Here is an 18,569-nt window from a genome sequence, read left to right as displayed (position 1 = left end):
ATGGGTCGTGACGGGAGCCAGGGCGGGAGCTGGAGGACAGGTGGCTATGGAAGGTCGGAGAGGCAGAGGACAGGGCCGATGGCAGGGACAGCGGAAGTGAGAGGGAGGGAGGAAGTGGGGGCAGGAAGGCGAGCAGAGTCGGGTTACAGAGAAGTGAACTGGAGAGGAGGAGGCAGGGCCTGGGAGATGGAGCAAAAGAAGACTAGGTTTGGACAGGAGCAGGGGAGGAGAGAGGTCACAGGAGCACAGGGAGCAGAGGGCGAGGCTGGCAGGGTGGCCAGGAGCAGCCTGGGACTAGCCGGAAAGAGCAGACAGATCTGGGCACCGCAGCAGCAACCTCCAGTGTCTCCACTGACTTTTAGGGGGGACCTTGTCTGAGCCCCAAAGGTACCAAGGGGGGTTGGGGTCCTCAGAGGGGTGGCTCAGATACGAAGCCTTCCCTGGGGGGCTTTAGGCACAAGCCACGAGCCACAAGAGGCTGGGGATGGGGGGCGGCCAAGTCTGCTAGGCACCCTGCCGTGGAGATGAAGGACCATGAGCAGGACAGCTGCTCTCAAGGAGATGTGGGGGAAAGAGGCTGGGTCGGGGAGGTGGGGGGCTGGGCCGCTCCGGGGGGGGGGGGACTTACAGGAAGGATTTCATGTCCAAGCCTCGGTTTCGAATCTGCCCCACCACGTGGTCCCAGCTGCCCGGGTTGGAGCGGCTGCGGCCCCCGGCCGCCCGGTACTTGGAGCCGGCCGAGGCGCCCTGCCGAGCCTGGCCCCGGCCATAGGCCCGGGAGTTGGCACCAGGCGCCGAGCCCGTGTGGGCCTGCAGCTGGCCCAGGCTCTGGCTGGTGGTGGGCTGGCTGGGCTGCCGGCCCCGCTGGTGTTGGCTCAGCGGCTGCTGCAGGCTCTGTTGCCGCATCAGGGTGCGGGGTCGCTGGCATTTCGGCTCTCCCGTGGAGCTGGGGATAGACTCAAGGGTAGTGGCCGTGGACAGGGTGGAGTCCTCGAAACTTGGGGTGGGTGGAGGAGAGGAGAGAAAGGAGAAGCAGGTGAAGGGATCACAGTGGAGGAGCAGGAAGCCCAGGGCCAGGACTAGGAGGCCCCCGTGGAGGGCGCGCTCTGCTGGACCTCGCCAGGCCTCCATGGGAGATGTCGCCGCTGCCGTCGCTGCCATCACCTCACCCGGGAGGCCACAAAGCCCTGCGCCCACCCTGAGGCCCCCAGGTCGGCCCTGCCCAGCCCACCCTCTGGCCTGGGCTCAGCCTGGGCCCAAATACCTGCTGTCTGAGCCGACCTCTCTGCTGCTCTGAGTGGGCCTCAGGAGCTGTGGAGGCTGCGTGGTGAAGGCGGTCCCAGGGCCCTGCGGCTGCCTGTCGTGTTGGGATGGGAGGGGGTGGAGGGACCTGCTGCCACCTCCTCCTGCTGTCTCGCCGGGGGACCCCAGCAAAGGCTGCCTCTGTGTTCTAAGTACTACTAGCCTTTGGAGACACGAGGAAATCCAGCCCAGTGCAGAGCTGGCCTAGTAATGCTTGGTGAGTCGGGGGAAGTCAGCACTTCCTACATTTTGTCCAAGGAGGGTCCTCGGGCTCCCAGACCTCGGCCCTGCGGCCAGGGCTGCCTTAGGATTCGGGCTCTGGGGCAGATCTTTGCCCTCCTCCCAGATTTCCCTGTTTCTGAGGTTCAGTGTCTTTTCCTGGTATCTTGGGAATGACTCCCAGTCTGAGGAGAGGACCCAGGAAAGGAGCAGATGAGGTGGGAGCTCCTGTAGCCACTTGTCTGGCCTCTTTGCCACAATTCTGATGGAAAACAGGGCAACTTTCCTCTCCTCTATGCATTTGCAAGGGGGCACCTGCCTCATGGGTCCGCCAGCATCTCTGAAAAGTGCTGGGAATGGGGGCAGGGACAGAGAGGAAAAAGGATGTGGCTGAACAGAGGTGGTGTGAGGTCAGAGGGACCCAGGTTCAAAGCTCGTCTCTGCCGCTTCCTAACTGGGACTTCGGAAAAGGGAGGCCACCTCTTGGTTTCTTCATCTGTAAAATGGGGGTAAAAGAATAACCCCTGAGCTGCCTCCATTGGGGGGTTGCCACGAGGACCTAATAAGGTTGGGCCCAGGGATGTGTGGCATCACTCAGTCTCCTCATGCCAGTGGTAGTTGCAAACGTGTCAGGAGATGGAGGCAGAAGGAGTAGAGACTCCTGGCCTCCCCCAGACAACCTGCCTGCTTTATCCCCTGGCCAGAGATTTCAGTCCAGGCAGGGCCAGAGCCTCGGAAGTCGCAGCCTCTTCCTCCTCTGCCCGTCCCCTGCATCTCCCAATCCCGTGGCCTAGGGCAGGCGTGGGCAAACTATAGCCTGTGGGCCAAATCCGGCCTGCCACTTGCTTTTGTCAATAAAGTTTTATTGGAACGCAGCCACACAGTCATTCATTTACATCCTGTCTATGGCTGCTTTGGGACTACAACAGCAGGGTTGACTGGTTGTAAAAGAGGCTATGTGACTTATAAAGCCTAAATACTTCTCAACTGGCCCTTTAAAGAGAAAGCTTGCCCATTCCTGATCTAGGGCTACGGGGAGGCGTCCCAGGGCCCTTGGAGCCACTTTCACCACTGCAGCCAGACCTCAGCTCTGCTCACCCCCTGAGCCTACCCTGGGAACCAAAGGACAACAGTTAGCTGCCCCTGTGGGCTGAGAGAGAGAAAGAAAGAGAGGAGAGAGAGCCAAAGAAAGTCAGAGAATAGTAAAGAGAGAATAAGAGAAAGAAAGAGAGAGAGAAAGAAAAGCAAAACGTGGCTTTCACTGGGGTCTCAGAGGGGGCAGCAGCCTTGCCGGGCTCGGGCTTGGAATCAGGGCTACCACCAGTGGCAGGTTTAGGCCTGGCCGGCCAGCTAAGCCCACAGCTCCCGGAGGGCAGGAGAGGCAGGAGGAGGACAGCACTTGTGGGGCCGCCTCCTCTTTGCTGACCTCATTTTGGTTTCCTATCACATCCCAAATTAGTCCAATTTACAACCTCTCAGTCACAGGAAACTAAAATTGGTTCCTCCAGGCCTGGAGCCAGTGGATGGCATGGAGGCCTCAGCCAGCCTGGAGTCTGTGGCCGGAGCAGCTGGGGGCAGGTGGGGCGCTGGGCCTGGCTCTCTGATGGGGTATGGGGGCTTCCCTCTGGGTCCCTCCTGAGGCCTGATGTCAAGGAAGAAACTGGCCTGTGTTCCCTTAGGCCAACAGGCAATGAGGTGTCAGCGCAGTGGCCCTCAGTGGTCCCAATGGTGAGAACCAGGGGCCATCTGAGAAGAGCCAGGAGTGCCCTGAGTTGAGACAAGGGGACAGCCCAACAGCTAAGAAGGGGTCAGGGCTGTCAGCCTTCTAAGTGAGAGGCCGCCCCATTAGCTGGGAACGAGGCAGTTCTAAAAGCTGAAAACGGAACCTACGTCCCAATGGGTGAGAATGGTCATAGTTCAAAGGATTTAGAGCCTGGAAGAGCTCAGCTGTGGGGAAATGGAAGGTTCTAAAAGGTTCTAAAAGCCAAGATGAGAAAGGCTGCCCCATGCCAGGGGTAGGGGTGGGGAGTGGGAAACATACTATCTGCCGAGAATAGGGGCTTAACCCTACATCCATGGCTCAAGAGAGGGGCTGACTGTCTGTCTGGCAAGCTCAGATAGCTATTGAAAAGGAAACAGTCCTGTCTGATGTCCAGACCACCCTAGTCAGAGAAGAGAAGCTAGCTGGGGTTCAACAACCCAACCGCCAAGAACACATAATCCCAACAGCTGACAGTGGGATAGCTCGCTGACCAAGACTGGGACAGCCAATGGGGATGGCTGGGATGAGGATGAATCAATGGGGACAGCCCGGCTGCTCATGGTGGGCCTGCATAACAGATGGTGCTATGGTGCAAGCAAGACTGGGACACACCAATGGAGTCACCTGATGGTCAAATATGGAATGGCTCAACCTCTGGGTCTAGAGCCATCTGCTGGCTGTAAGAGGTAAGGCCCAGTGTCCGATGAGTGGCATAAAACACAGGCTGAGTGGGCCGGCTCCCCAAGGATGGGATGGTCCAATGGCTGAAGAACCACAGGCCTGCTGCCCACGGAGGGATGACCTCACGGCTGAGATGGGACGGCCAATCAAAGAGGATGGGATGACCCAAGGACTGAAATGAAGCTGCCCTGGTGGCAGAAAATGGAATGACCTGGTCACTGGCAAAGAAAGAGACTGATGGGGGCAGCAGCCGGAGGCTGAGGTGCGACACTGCATGACTGTTAGAAGTGTCCGATGGCAAGGACGATGGGAGTCTCGTGAAGGGATGGAATGAGCCAGGGGCCGAGGACGGCACCTCTGGGGGCAGCAGCGGGCATGCCAGGGGTCCCGCTGTCCACCCTGGTGGGGGCAGGCCTGAGCTCATGGCTCCGGTGGCCATGGGGCCATCACTCACTTGGACAAGTTGAGCTTCCCTGCGGCCAGGTGGCTCTGCACCGTCCGCCAGCGGCCTCTCCCCGCCTTGCCACCGCTGCCCGGCTCGCTGGGGGCAGCCCCGCCGCTTCTCAAGGCGTCCTCTCCGGGTGGCGGCGCCGGCGCCGGCTTCTCCCCCAGCCGGCCTTCCCGCTCCACCGCCAGCCCCGCTGCGGCGGCCACTTTGGCGCCCGACAGGAGGGTGCCACTGGAGGCAGGCACGAGGCAGCCGGGCCAGAGGGGCACCGGGGGTGGCGGTGGGGGAGAGAGGGCAGGCCACACGTGGGGGTGGGGGGGGTGGAAGAGGAGGAAAAACAATGACAGATAAAAGGAAGAAAGAGACAGAGAGAGAGGAGGAGGAGAGAGACAGACGGACAAGAGACAGACAGAGAGAGAGAGAGAGACATCAGCACGGCAAATGGGTTAACAGCGGAGCCTGCAGAGAGGAGAGAGGGGGACCGGGCGGGCTCAGGGGTCGGAGAACAACGCACCACAACAACGGAGGGGGCGCCCCTCCCCACCGCCTAGGGCAGGGGCGGCGGGGGTTGGGGGAGGGCAGCCACCTCCAACTCTATCCCACAGGACAACGAAGGGTTAGCGACGGAGGAAGAGCGGGCTGTCCAGGCCAGGAGGCCCCCAGGCAGGGAGAGAGAGAAAGCCGTGTTAGTCAGAGTTCACCACCACTATCACCGCCATCACCGCCACCACCTCCACGACCACCGACCACCGACCACCACCACCGAGCAGCCAGGGCAGCAGCGCACAGCAGGGAGGAAAAAGCGAGCCACACCGGAGGGAGGGACCAAAAAACGGGCAACCCCATCCTGACTGCACAGAGGGGGGTGGGACCAGCTGGGGGGGGGGCTGGGTGTGGCTGCGGAGGGGGCTCTCCTGCGTGGCTGGCCCTGGGGGAGGGGACAGGAGAGGGGCAGGCAGGCCAGGGTGGGGCAGGAGGGGTTGCTCGTCTCCATGGTCAGCCTGCCCATGGGGTGCGTGGGTGGGGACGTGGGGGGAGAGGAGCAGGAGGAGAAGTGAGGGGCCGGGAAGGGGGAGGAGGGCGTGCGCAGATACTCAATACATATGATCAAACCAGGTAAAGTCACTCACTTGAGGGACAGTCGTGGGTCGCCATAAGGGGCGTAGGGTGAAATGTTTAGAATAAATTCCTTGGGAGGGTAGGAGCTCCATTTCTGCTGCACTGTGCTCTCATTGTTATTCCAAAAGTCTCTGTCTAGATCGCTGGAGGGGCAGAGAGAGAGGGGAGAAAACAGGAAGATACAAGAAGAAACAAGAACTTCAAGTCCTGAGGGGGCAGAGGAGACCGGGCCCGAGGGGGTGCCGGGCACATGGAGAGCAGGGCCGGCCGGGTCGGCTCCTGCGGGAGGAAGAGAGGCGGGTGGCAGGGCAGCCGGGGCCCAGCACACGCACACGCACACCCACGCGCACACACTCGAGGGCTCGGAGAAGCCGGGCAGAGAGGAGGCGAGCCGCAGGCGGGCAGACGGGAGCCTCGCACCCAGGAAGCTGGTGGGAGAGAGAAAGATGGTGAGAGAGGAGGGGAGAGAGGGCTGGGACCAGGCCAGGGGTGAGATGGCGTGGGGAGTGGGAGGAGGAGAGGGGGCTGGTTTCTGGCTGGAAAAAGCTGAAAGGTGGGTCAGACCCTGCTGCCCGCTTGCTGGGCTCCACCTCTCCTGGCCTCAGTGTCCCTGACTGTCACACCAGAAGGTTGGCTGTCACCGTTAGCCGTCTGATCTCTCACGGTGGGGTGGAGACCCCAGTTCTGGAAGATCCTAGGTTCTCCCCTCTTTCATCACCTCCGCTGAGCCGCTCCTAGGGCAGGCCTGGCTCCCTGCTTGCCTTTCTCCTCCTCCCTTTGTCCTGAGGTCCCCCGGCCTCCTCTGCTGTCCCCACTTCAGGAGAGCTGGGATGCAGCCTTCCCATGAGATTAGTGGGATCTCAGCTGGACTGGACACCGTCTCCACTCATTGTAAACGTGGTGGTTGGGTCACCCCCAGAAAGGGGAAGTGTCTCCAGGTCTCCGCCCTTGCTGAAAGTGTGACCAGGGTCACCAGGGGCCCTTCGGGTTCTCTGTTCTGAGGCCTCATGGAGGCACAGGCCTGCCCTTCCCTTGGGGGGATGCTGGGCAGCCTCAGCCTCGGGCCCTCGGCATTCCTCTGGCCTGCCGGATGGGGCAGCCTCTTGCTGTGCCCGTCTCCCTTTCCAAGGTGGAGCTGCTGGGGGAGTCTCCTCCAGTCTCCCCATCCCCTCCTGCTCTGTGACATGACCCACCGAAGAAGCAGATACGCCAGAAGCACCGAGAATGTGGGGACTTCCATGGGGGGCAGGTGGCAGAAGCCTCAGCCCCCAGAAGGCATGGCCTGGAAAGCCTGGGAGCTGAGGGCGAGGGGCTCCACCAGCTTGTCAGGCTCCTGGGACCCCCAGGAGGAGACCTGAGAGCACAGGGAAAGGAGAGGCAGCTCCAAGGCCAAAGGAACATTCTGGAAGGGAGCCATGCCTGAGCCCTCAGGAATGTAGCTAAGGAAAAGGGGCTCCAAGGAGGAGTGTTGAGAATGGGGCCGGCATGTGCTGAGGCTGTGCCACTGCTCAAGGCCAAGGTGAGGGCCCTATTGGGGGAAGGGCACTGTGAGGGAGGCACGCCCCCTGACCATTGAACGAACATGTTCTTGGAGCACCTGCTTCTCTCCCCTTAAGAGTGTGCCCTTGACCTTGGTTTTCAACCTCAGACTCAGGAACAAAGGAGAGAAAGAGAGAAGCTGAGCTGCCACCAAGGGCCCAGAGGAGATGGTAGCCCTGGCCCGACGGTGGGCATGGCCTCCTTGGGCCTCCCTGGTGTGGACAGAGTCTCTGTCTGTCCAGAAGGCCCCTTGGACATGTCTCCCAGGAGACTCTGTGCACAGGGTTCAAAAGCCAAAGCCCTGAGCCAGCTCACAGGGGCAGTGGGGGCTGGGGGCAGGAAGCAGGCCCCTCCCTGGGGAGGCTCCCTCCACAGAAGACCCTATTCTTACCAGCGATATCCTTTGGTCCCCCTCCCCCCATGTAACAGAGAGACGGAGCAACTGGAAGGCCGCCCTCCCCTTACCCCATCCTGGTCTCCAAAATTGAGGGCTATCCACCCTAGGTCCTGGAGAGAAAGATCCACCAGGGTTATCACTGCTAGGCTGGTCTCCCACCCTGTGTTCCAAGGAGCTCCAAGGTCCCTCAGGTTGTCTGCTGTGGTACTGGGAAAAAGGATCTTTAATTAAATAAGTTTGTGAAACGCTAGTTCCTTGACTGCAGGACTTATCAGAGCCTTTAATGTGTCAATGAATATCAGTGTCTCCAGAGGGCGATATGGTGTGCAGTGTTTCCCAAACTTAGTTGGTCACAGAATAACTATTAATCGTTTGTGGGGCATGAGTACTCCGAGGAACACAGTTTGGGAAGCCCTGCTGAAGAACGCAGCTTCCCAGAATCCTTGATAAGATGATCCCTTTGGAGGAGGTCCTAAGGCCACGGGGTGACTGTGCAGGGGCAAAGCCCTGCTTCCTGCCACTCCGCTGGCTTCAGCCCCGGCAGGAGGCGAAGGCCTAGGACCCTGGGGGCTGTAGATGGGAATGGTGGCTTCCTTGCCCTGGGGCAGAGGGTCTGCAGCTCAGCAGGGTTGTTGGGGGGAGAGGCTCAGCAGGGAGGTGGGGCACGGCCCGCTGTCGCCCCACGTTGTCTCAGAGAGCCCTCAGGGGCGCAGTTGCAGCCTGCAGAGCCCGCTGCCCCCTCTCCTGTCCGCCCTCTCCTCTTGCTGGAATCCCGCCTCCTCTCGTGGCCCTTTCCAGGACCATCCAGGACACGCACACCCCTTTCCAGGAAGGTTATGGTCATCTGGCCCACACCATGGCTACAAACTCAGTTAGAGGCCTGGCCTGGAGGCGGCCCAGGCGCTGGGCTGGGCCGGCCCCGCGCTCCCCCCACGTGGTTCCTCCCGCCTTCAGAAAGCCTGGGGCCCGGGCTCTGCGACGGCCCCTGAGACCTGTCAGCTCTCCGCTTTGAAGACTGGAGAGTGCGCAATCAAACCCAGCTTCAAAGGCTCCCGGTGGCCTCCTTCCGAGCCTCCTCCTCGCCCCCGGCCTCGGCCTGGCCCACCCCTCCACTTACCCGCCCCCTGCCAGACACACACCCGCAGCTTCTGTGAAGGCCCAAAACAGGGTCAGAGCCAGAGATGAAAAAAGAGGAGGGGGCCAGGAGGGGCAGGGAGGCAGCCCTCAGGAGCAGGGAGAGGAAGAAGGGAAGGAGGAAGAGAGAAAGGGAGAAAGATACACAAGGAGAGGGGTAAGGGGGACTAGACAGTGGGAGGGGTGGGGAGGTGGGCAGGGGCCCCGAATTGAAGGGAGGGATGGCCCGGGGAGGCTCCGCTTGGGCAGGGCACCCTGGCTGGCAGGTTCAGCCCTGGCAGGCTGAATTGGAGGGACACCCAGCCCTACCTCGGCCTGACAGCCTCCAGCGAAGGCCTGTGCCCAGCAGAGAGGAACGGGCCAGGGCCACTGGGCAGAGGGCACAGAGCCCCCACTTCCCAGGGCCCCCAACCCAGTGGGGCAGGGGGGCTTGCCCTGGTGTCTCCCAGCAACCCACAGCAACGGGCTGGCCAAGGTGGTCTGCAGTGGAAAGCAGACCTGCCTACCTGAAGAGGGCGCTCAGAGCAAAACAAGGGAACCCAGGCAAGTCAGAGGCAGCAAGACCCGCAGAGGGGACCGCAAGGGGGATCAGAAGTGATGGCGAGGGAAGAGTCTCTCCCCATCGCTCCCCATCCTCTGAGTAGCTCTGCACAGGGGTCTGCCCCCCCTTCCAGGTCACCCTCAGAACATTGGTGGGGTCTGAGAAAAAGAGCTTGAGCCCCCTGGAGAGCGGCTCCCCAGCCCAGGGGCTGGAAACAGTGTGTGTGATATGCGGGTTGGATGGAGAAGTCAGCGACCAGGGTGGAGAAAGACAGTGCTGGGAGTGAGAGCAGCCGGAAAAGGGGACTGGGGGTCCTGGAACGTCGTGAGGATCTGGAGGGCACTGGCAGAAAAGGTGGAGCCCTGGAGGCCCCCTGAGGTGCTGAGAGTAAGGGGGAACCTGAATATGTGTGCGGCCAAGGGGCTCCTCCCACTTGGGCGGCTTGCGTGTCCCCACCCCAAACTTGAAGCCTGGCACCTACTTGATGGCCTTCTTTTCACTGCGCCCACGCCCTGAGTCTGGCGTGCCCACGGTCTCCAAGGAGTTCTTGTAGCGTTTGCCCTGTGGAGACAGCGCCAGGGTCACTCCCGGAAGACATGGCTGCACCCTCCCTGCCTCCCCAGAACCGGCCCGGAGGACAGGAGTAGATGGGAGCCCAGGCTTGGCAACAAGGTCTGGGGCCAACATGTGAAGATTTCACCCCTGTGGGGTACCAGCCCTACGGATATCGGCTCTCTCACGCACACCCATGGGGCTCACCCCGACCTGCACCTCATCCCTGACCCCCAGGGATGGGGCCCCTCCTTTCCACCTGTCTCCTGGGGCTCTGGCCCGGCTCCCAGAAACACATCTCCCTCTGCCATGAGCAGACAGCTCTCAGGAGCCTGGCCACGTCACGCTGGCCACGTCACCGCCCCCAGATGGTGGGGGTGGCATCCTGCAGGGCAAGATTGGCAGCGGCCAGTGACACGAGGGGCGGGGGCGAGGAGAGGGCCCCATGCCCGGTCCTGTCTGGGGCTGTGTCCATCACTGTCTGGGGGCTCCCTGGGGTCCTCCTGCCCTGGGGCTGGGAGGCAGGGCTGGGTCTGAGCACCCTCCTATAGGAAGGCAGCCTTAGAAAGGGAGGCTGCCCACTGACTCTGAGGCGGGGGCAGCCGCCCAGAGTTCCCCACACCAGCATGAGGTGGGGGAGGGGCAGGGCAGGAGGAGGTGGGTACAGCAGGTCCCCGGCTAGGGGACATACAGAGGCAACGGGGCCTGCTGCCGGGAAGGTGAGCACCATTCACCTTCTCGGTTTGGGTTTCTAAATTTAGCTCATGCAGAGCCTGGCACCATTAACATTCCTGGCTGCCACCAAACGTCCTCACGCGCACCCATGGGCCACGGACCTGCGCCTGGCCCAGGGCTGGCCCCACAGCCCATTCTCCGCTGGGCACTGGCTTGCCCCTGCCCAGCCCAGTGGGAAGGGACACACACACACACACACACGCGTACGTTTCCCCAACATCCCGTCATGCACACCAACACCATAGCCACAACAGTCAATTATTCCATCCTTCCTAGACAAAATAAAAGCCGCACAGCCGCGTTCCCCGACGCTCCCGCCAGCTGCAGCCCCTTCGCTGCATGGGAGCTGCCTGTTTAGGGAGACCGGCCGTGGCAGCGGAGCTCCCCCGGAGGGTGTGGAGGGTGGGGGCAGGGCCCTCATTCCACCTCCAGTGGCCCCACCTCTCAGGGGTGCCAGGCTCCTGGTCCCAGCAGTGCCCCACATTCCCCATGTCACCCTAGTCAAGTCCCTTGCCCTCCATGGCCTCCTTTCTCAAATGGTGTTGTGTCACCAGATGAGCCCCAGGTCCTTCATCCTTCAAAATTCTCATCACAGATATTAGTCTCTCCTTTCTTACTTCAGCTCCCACCCCTAGGAACAGAGCCCGAAATGGCAGGGACTGTCTGGTCCTTGGTGTGGAACCTGGCACCCAGCAGTTCTCAAAAACCCACCACTGCAAGAGTCCCTCTAGCGCCCTGCCCCCCCTCGGGTCCAGCTGGGCTGCTGCCTCTGAGCCAGAACTTGAAGAGCTAAAAAGGAGGGCTGCTGCGTCCTCAGGGTCCACAACAGCTGCCTTCTCAGCTCCATCTCTGATCCCTGCCATCATTACCCAGTTCTGACTGGGAAGACTGGGGGTCTGCAGACGCTCCAGGTGGCCAAGGGCCCTTCTTGGACAGGCGCCTCTGGCAGGATCCCACCCTCCCTGTTCTGCAGCACTTCAGGCAGCGGGGCAGGCAGGGGGGGCCCCATCCCCACCCCTCACCCCCTCTCCTCTTGCTTTCTCCTCTTGGCAGGGGACATGACCCGGGTCAGCACCCTCCTCCCAGGCTGCTCAGCGGCCCCTTCCCCAAGACCCAGCACCTAGTTTACCGAGGGCTTTCTGGGAGCTTCTGCCTGCCCCTCTTCCTTCCACAGCTCCCAGAGCCTCCCCCTCTGGCTGCAACTATCACTCTGCAGCCAGCCTGGGGTGCTAGGGGGCAGGGACTGGGGCAGGACTTGATTTGGGGGCCAGGGGGGAGATAAAGGGGCAACAAGAGGAACCCCAGGCGGGGTCCAGGAGACATCAGGCAGCCCCAAAGGAGCCCCAAACCAACAGCCTGCCTATCAGGGAGGGGGTTGGCCAGGCTGATCCGGAAAAAGCCAGCTGGAGATTAAAGAAGTTATTAATGTTTGGAAACGGGATCTGGGCTGTCAGGTAGCACATCACTGCTGCTAAGGGGACAGGCAGGCAAGGAGAGCCCACCAGCTGTGTAGGGGGCGTCTTAAAGCCCCTTCCACGGACCACAGAGATAGCCTGGGCAAGGAGCTCCCTGGCCTCTGGAACCCGAGGGTGGGGGTGGGTCGGGGGAGGAGGGGAGTGGCAGAGTTAGGGGGGGCTGGGCAAAGTAACATTGTCTCAGAAGCTCAGAGGAGGAAATGGAGAGGGACAGATTGTGGTCTGGACCCCTGGGGAAGCTCCTGGCTGGAGGCTGGGAGGAGGGGCTGGGGCCCTGGAAGGTTCTGTATGTCTCAGCTGCTCAAGGCACTTCCTTCGAGGACAGCCCCCTATCTGACTCAAAAGCTCTCATCTTTGAACTCTTGTCCCCAGGTGAGTGGGGGCGGGGGCGAGGCTCTCACCACACACACACACACACACACACACACACACACACACTGCAGCACTTACCAGGGGAGGCCAGGACAGTGGGGCAGACACAAGCATCAGCTCACATGGGGATCTGATGCGATGATTGACATCCCACCGTGCAGGGGCCAAGAGACACAGACACATTGCCCCCATACCCTCCAAGTCCACACACTCAGCACAAAGACCCCCAACTCAAGGTCACCAGCAGCGCCCTCTCATACAACCTTCCCCTGCCTTCAAATACAAATAGACAGCTGAACGGGCCCTGCGACAAGATGCACAGGGCTGCAGTGCGTGCTCAGCCACTCCCATGGCCTCCGAGGACACTGGCACACATAGGCACGTGGCCAAGCCCCCTCCTCCACCGCCCCTGAAATTCTGAGACAGACACAGACACCGGAGATCCAGGAACAATGCAGGGCAGCCAGCCTGGCTCCACACACCTGCGTGTAAGGAGCCGTCCGGCTCACACACACACTAGCACACACTCCCACTTGCACGTGGGCCAGAGCTGGCCTGAAGCTGAATAGCCCAGGATGGAGTGTCATGCTTCCAATTCCTGAGTTTGCCTTTCCTGAAGGAGGCATGCCGGGTTATGGCTTCTAGGGTCCTCCCCAGGGGTCTCTGTCCTTTCTCTTCCATAGGACCGAGGCATGAAGCCCCCACCTACCCAGTGCTCACGGCCACAGCCCTCCCCCCTTGTCCTGAAGGTCCCTCTGTGGCTGGGCAGGGAGAGAATGGAGCTCCCAGGTGTGGCACCCTGCCCCCACTCCCACCGTTCTCAATCTGGGGGATGGAAAGAGCCTGCCAGGGACCCTTCTTCACCTAACCCCGGGAAAGGCCCCACACGTGGGACTTCTCCAAGCCCACCTTTGGGGCTGCCCCCAAAGTCCCCGCCGCACTTCTGGGCTGCGGCGGCAGGACCGGGATGAGCAGGGGCTCCGCGGAGCTGCGGGCGGGGCGGGCGGGCGGCTCAGCCCAGCTCCCCTCCCCGCGCCCTCGGGTGATGAATGTCCCTCCTGACGGTCTCGTTACTTATTAATGGCCTAATCCTGCTCGTTAATTCCCCAGCCCTCGTTAAAAATGAAAAGAAGCCGTTTGCGCTTGTACAAACCCGGAGACCACGATGGATGTGTAGGCGCTGGGGGTGGGGCGGGGCGGGCGGCGCCTCCTCATTGGCCGGGAGACCCAGCTCGGCCACGCCCAGCCCTGGGGGCGGGGGCGGGCAGAGGGGCGGGGGCGCGCGGCGCCGGGCTTGCAGGGGCGGCGATTCTGTGATTCCTTCTGCGCGCGTGTGCCTGCGGTTCGTTCTGCAGGAGGTGGGGCGTGTGTGCGTGTAGTTACGAGCATGCGAATGCCTCTGGGACCTATTCTGTCCACCCATGTGTCCCTAGGTGTGTGGCTCCGGGTGTACATATGGGGCCAACACCCAGGCAAGCAGAGTGCGTGCACGCGTGCGGTGTGAATTTCCACGGAAGTGTGCCTGACAACGCGGGCAGGTGGGTCATCTGCGCACGCCCTTGAGAGCATTCACGAGCCTGTAATAGTCGGGGGGGTGGGGGCCGGGGTGCAGGGCCAGGCTCTGCCCCCGGGGCCCCCAGGAGCCTCACCAGTTTGCGCTGACACCAGTGGCAGAGGCCGCAGAGGACGACAGTGACGCTAAGGCTGACGGTGATGATGGCAGAGACCAGCAGGACATCGCGGGTGGGTGCCCCTGGGGAGGACACGCACAGGTCAGACCCTCATTGGCTAGGGCCAGCCACCCTCCCTCAGCCCAGAGCCCCCTAGAACAACCATCCCACTGCTTCCATCTGGCCCCCACACTGGGAGCTCTGAGCCCCCAGTTCGGCCTTGCCGGCTGAGCTTGGGAAGGCCCTTCTCTTCTCCTCCTCAGTTTTCTCATCTATAAAATGGGGGAATCTTGCAGGTTGATGTTTCTCCCAGTCCCTCCCTGCATGGGCCCTGTGTGAGTCCATGGATCCGCACCATCCCCCAAACTTGACACCCTCAAAGGGAGAGGCCAGTGTGCCCCTAGCCCAGCCAGGCCTCACAGGCCCTTCAAGTACCTCTAAGACAGCCACGGCTTCTGCACAGCCTTCCTGCCCAGCACTCTTCCATACTCACGCGCCACACACATACTCTGAGCCAGAACTCCAGCTAAATTTGCCCAAACAGTCATTATTATTTCTACAGTCCCTCTGAACAGATCTGCCCCATGAGGGTCTGGCCAAGACTCAACAGCCACATTTGTCATCAGAGTGGGGATCTCTGGAACCCCCTGACCAGCCCTTGCCCCCTTTAGCTCAGCTGTCCTTGGGCTGGATGTCCACCCAGCTGTCCTCTGTACACCCCACCCTCCCACCCCTTAGCCCCTGAGCTCGCTTCTGGGCCTCCCATCCCATGGGCTCCAGCCCCACCTACGGTGTTTGCAATGTCCTAAATGCTCCCAGGAGCTACCCTGCAGTTTCCATTCCAAGAGCTCCGGGTCCTGCACCCCGACAGACCTGTCCTGGGAGGAAAATCGCAGGCGTCTGTGCAAATCCTGCCACTGGCTGCCTCTGTGGCTTTGGACGAGCCACATAACAACTCACTTTTCTCCTCCTGTGACTGTGGATTAAATCTCCTCCCTCCTTTCGGACAGGTGGGTTGTCAACAGGAGCCCAAGCCAAACGTAAGGAAGGCAACACTTGACCAGAAATGATCAATGTGGGGGAGTGAGCCGGGAGAGAACGGTGTGGATCCCGCGTGCTCTGTAAATATGTGTGCACCGGGATGCGTCCTGAAGTCAAGGAGCCGCTGTTTATTTACAGAGGAGCCTGCGTGGGCTTTCCAGTGCCAGTGGTGGCAGTAATTAAGAGTTGACAATCTCTGTCTGGTCCTGGTTCCTGCAGTTTTAGCTTTTGCAATCGCGATCTCTCTTGCTCTGCCCTGGGGCCTCATGGAGGAGGGCTCAGTGGCCGGCCCCAGCTCTCAGGGCCCCCGGGGCTCCCTCTTGCCACCACTCTAGCACCCTGTTTCGCTAGCTGCTGGTTTGCTGGCTCGCTATCTGCTCTCCCTAGGATCACTCGGGTGCCAGCTCTCCCTCTCCAATTTCCCGAGCCTCCCAGCTGTGGGAAAAGGCCCTCCTTGCCCGGCCTCCACCTGTCCACCTGCCAGGCCAGCTGAGCTTCCTCCTATCCCGAGTCCACAGCCTCGGCTGCCAGGATGCTCCTGCACCCAGTTCATTGTCAACCTCAGGACCCACAGCACCCAGGAGCTCTGCCCTGGCCAACCTGCAGACACCAAGGAACTCGTCCTGCTCCTGCCTCCCTGGGGCAGAGGAGCACAGCTCTGCAAAGCTGGAGGGGCCACATTTGCCAAAGTCCTCAGGCCAGATGGGAGGCCTCCATCTTTAACCTCCAGACTTCTAAGGGAGAGGGGGGCAAGACGAGTGGGGAGAGCGATGGCCAAAATGCCACAGGGCACACCACCAGGGCCCCAAGACTCAGGCCTGTGGTTAAGAGATGGACAAATGTGCCTCCCAGGAACGGGGCCTGCACTTTCTCCGGTGCTCCCCACAGGAGCTGCCCTGGCCTACTGGAAGGGGCTGGGGGTGCTGTGTGGGTTGAGAAACCAGGTGACCCACACCTTCCTTTGTTCCTTTGTTTTTAAATAAAATAAATTCCATTCTTAGGCTGAGCTTTCTTCCACTGCTACCTACCCTGAGGCACAGGGGACAGGCACAAATTATTTCTTAGCATGTCGAGTGCCCCAGAACTAGCAAGTGGCAGGACACCCAGCCTGGGGCTTCAGACTCCAAAATACCCGAGAAGAGACCCAAGTGTGAGTACAGCTTCTGCCTCTTAATAGCTGTGTGGCCTTGGACAAGTGTCTTAACTACTCAGTGTCTCCATTTTCCCCTTTATAGAGTGAAGATGATAATGACCCAGCCTATGGGGTTGTTGTTAGCACTCAGTAGATAGATAGGATTATTATTAGGGCTGTCGGTGTTAGTCTGCTCTCAGACATAAACAGACGGCTCTGGGAGCACAAATGAAGAGGTGATAGCTGGACTAGGGAGCAATCTGGGGAGGCTTCCCTGAGGAGGTGATGTTTGGTGTGGTCCGGAAGATGGGGCTGAGGAGAACATAGGACATTCTGGGCAGAGGGAAGAGCAAGAGCAAAGGCAAGGCGGGGGAGGAAGGGTCAGGCATGTTGTTTGAGGAGCTAGACCAGGTTATGGGGCGCGGAGGGCCTGGGAATGAGGTTGGGCCTGATGGGGAAGGGGCTTGTCTATCAGGCTGAGGGGCCTGTTGTGTTCTGTAGGCCATGGAAGGTTTTGGAGCAGGGTAGGGGCAGGACCAGAGGGGGTGTTAGAGGGGGCGAGTTGGAGGCCCAAGTGGGCCCCTCTGCCCCAGTGCCCGCCCTCTCCACGTGCCCTCTCCTCCACGCACCTCTTAGCCATGGGGCAGTTCTCCAAGGGGTCACCTCCCCAGAGTTCCCTCTTTGCCAAACACAGTCCTTCTCAAAAAACTGCTCCTCCACCCCTGCTGTAGGCTGGAGAGCCCCTGAGGACAGCGGCTATTGATCCCAGAAGCCAGTGGGCACACTCTGAACGGTCCCCAGAGACCCAGGGAACATCCATCCTAAGCAATTATCATTCTGTGGGCATGCAGAAGGAGCACTGGGCTTGGAGTCTAGGCGAACTAGGCTGGGACCCTATTCTGGCCACTAGCCAGCTGTGTGGCCGTGGGTAAGGCGCTCAACCTCTCTGATGTCAGTGCCTTCATCTGTGCAAGAGCCGACCATTCCCTGCTTTGATGAAGGGCAGGTGTTCTAGGGGTCCCACATGAGTAACAACTTAGTCCTCACAACAACAAGTGGGGTGAGCATTTTACTCACTGTCCCCATTTTACAGATGGGGAAAATGAGGATTAGAGAGGTCAGGTACCCTGTCCTAGGTCATTCAGCTAGTAGGTGGTGAAACCAGTGTTCAAACCTAGGCAGTCCGGCTCAGAGTCTACCCTCTGCTTTGTGTGCTCTGTGGAACCCCTAAGATTCCCAAGAACTTCTCAGGGGCTACAGAGGTGGATGCTGAGTAGATGAGGATGTGGTCTCTCAGGCCCTCTTCATCAAAGCAGCATTATTTCCCTGTTTCTCATCCTGGGCTTTTGCAGAAAATTCCACGTGAAGGAAGGGACGGGTGGCTAAGGAGAGTTGGGACCGGTGGGACCCCTGGGATCCCCCATAGCATGGGTAGATGCCATCATCCTCCAGATGCCTGACCCCTCTTCCCCAAGATCCCCCAGGCCCCCCAGCATCCCTGAGACAGCCCTGAAAGCCAGGGTGACACGAACACTTGCCATCGCAAATCGCACTGGTACTGTGAACAAGTGACATGCTGTCCTCGGCCAGCACATGATGCTGCCATCCAGGGGTACAAGCACATTCTTGCCTGCCAGCCAGAGGGAAATGATTCCCAGAGCATGGAGTCACAGTGTCTTGGGCTGGAAGGGACCTTGGAAGTCATGGAGTCAGGCCCCATCAACGCACACCTCCCGCCCCGGGCAGCCCGGTTGGTGACAGGAAGCCACTTCTGCGGCAGGCAGGCCCTCCACGGATGGGCATCGTTAGGGAGGGCTGCTGTGCCTTGCGCCAAGCTGAATCTGTCGTCCTATAACTTTCTCCCTGGTCCTAAGCTTGCCCTCCAGAGCCGCCGGGAACAAGTCAGCTCCCTCTGCCGCATGACAGGCCTCCAAATCCTTGTCGACAGCTTTCATGTCCCCTCTCAGTCTTCTCCAGGCAAAGCCATCCTGGCCCTCCTAACCCTTCCTCTGATGACATACATGGTTTCAAGTCCCCTTAGCGTCAGCATATTAACATTGGGGAAAGAAAATATTGCAGCTCTAGTCAGCCTTTTGACAGAGCTGAGTTCCACGACCTATCCAGGGGCAGAGGAGACATCCGGGGTTCCCAGGGGGAGACACAGACAAGGGCAGACAGATGACATCGCAAGACCTGGGAGGCAGGAGGAGCCAGGAGCGAGGAGAGCCAGGCCTCCTGGGTCCCATCCCAGGGGTGTCCTGGGAGTGAGGTGTTGGCTCAGGCATGTCACTGCCCCTCTGCCCAGGCCTGTGGCAGGCATGTCAGCTGATTAGAGCCCAGTATTAATAAGGATCGAGCAGAGTCCTGTGGCCAGAGCCTGTGCTTCTGACCATGCCACCCCTCCACCCCCAAGGGGCTCTCAGGATAAAGCCTGTGTGTCCGAGAAGGCG

General features: G+C 60.5%; 1 protein-coding gene across 5 annotated transcripts in view; it reads right to left on the bottom strand.

The window, feature by feature from the left end:
• SYT7 (synaptotagmin 7) overlaps window positions 1-18,569 on the bottom strand; it is a 60,711-nt gene that overhangs the window by 23,058 nt on the left and 19,084 nt on the right. For 2 of the 5 annotated variants that reach the window (XM_046644613.1, XM_046644615.1), the window contains exons 2-7: window positions 13,926-14,029; window positions 9,624-9,703; window positions 5,543-5,674; window positions 4,419-4,643; window positions 1,265-1,357; window positions 629-997 (exon numbers count right to left, since the gene is read on the bottom strand). In XM_046644613.1, the coding sequence (XP_046500569.1) occupies window positions 629-997; window positions 1,265-1,357; window positions 4,419-4,643; window positions 5,543-5,674; window positions 9,624-9,703; window positions 13,926-14,029 (1,003 nt within the window). The remainder of the gene's footprint in view (window positions 1-628; window positions 998-1,264; window positions 1,358-4,418; window positions 4,644-5,542; window positions 5,675-9,623; window positions 9,704-13,925; window positions 14,030-18,569) is intronic. The other 3 variants (XM_046644614.1, XM_046644617.1, XM_046644616.1) reach the window with 3 other exon arrangements.

This window comes from Equus quagga, chromosome 17 (assembly GCF_021613505.1).
Source record: "Equus quagga isolate Etosha38 chromosome 17, UCLA_HA_Equagga_1.0, whole genome shotgun sequence".
Lineage (NCBI taxonomy): Eukaryota > Metazoa > Chordata > Mammalia > Perissodactyla > Equidae > Equus > Equus quagga.
Note: the sequence above shows the minus strand (reverse complement) of the source record. Positions and strands in the feature narration are given on the sequence as shown.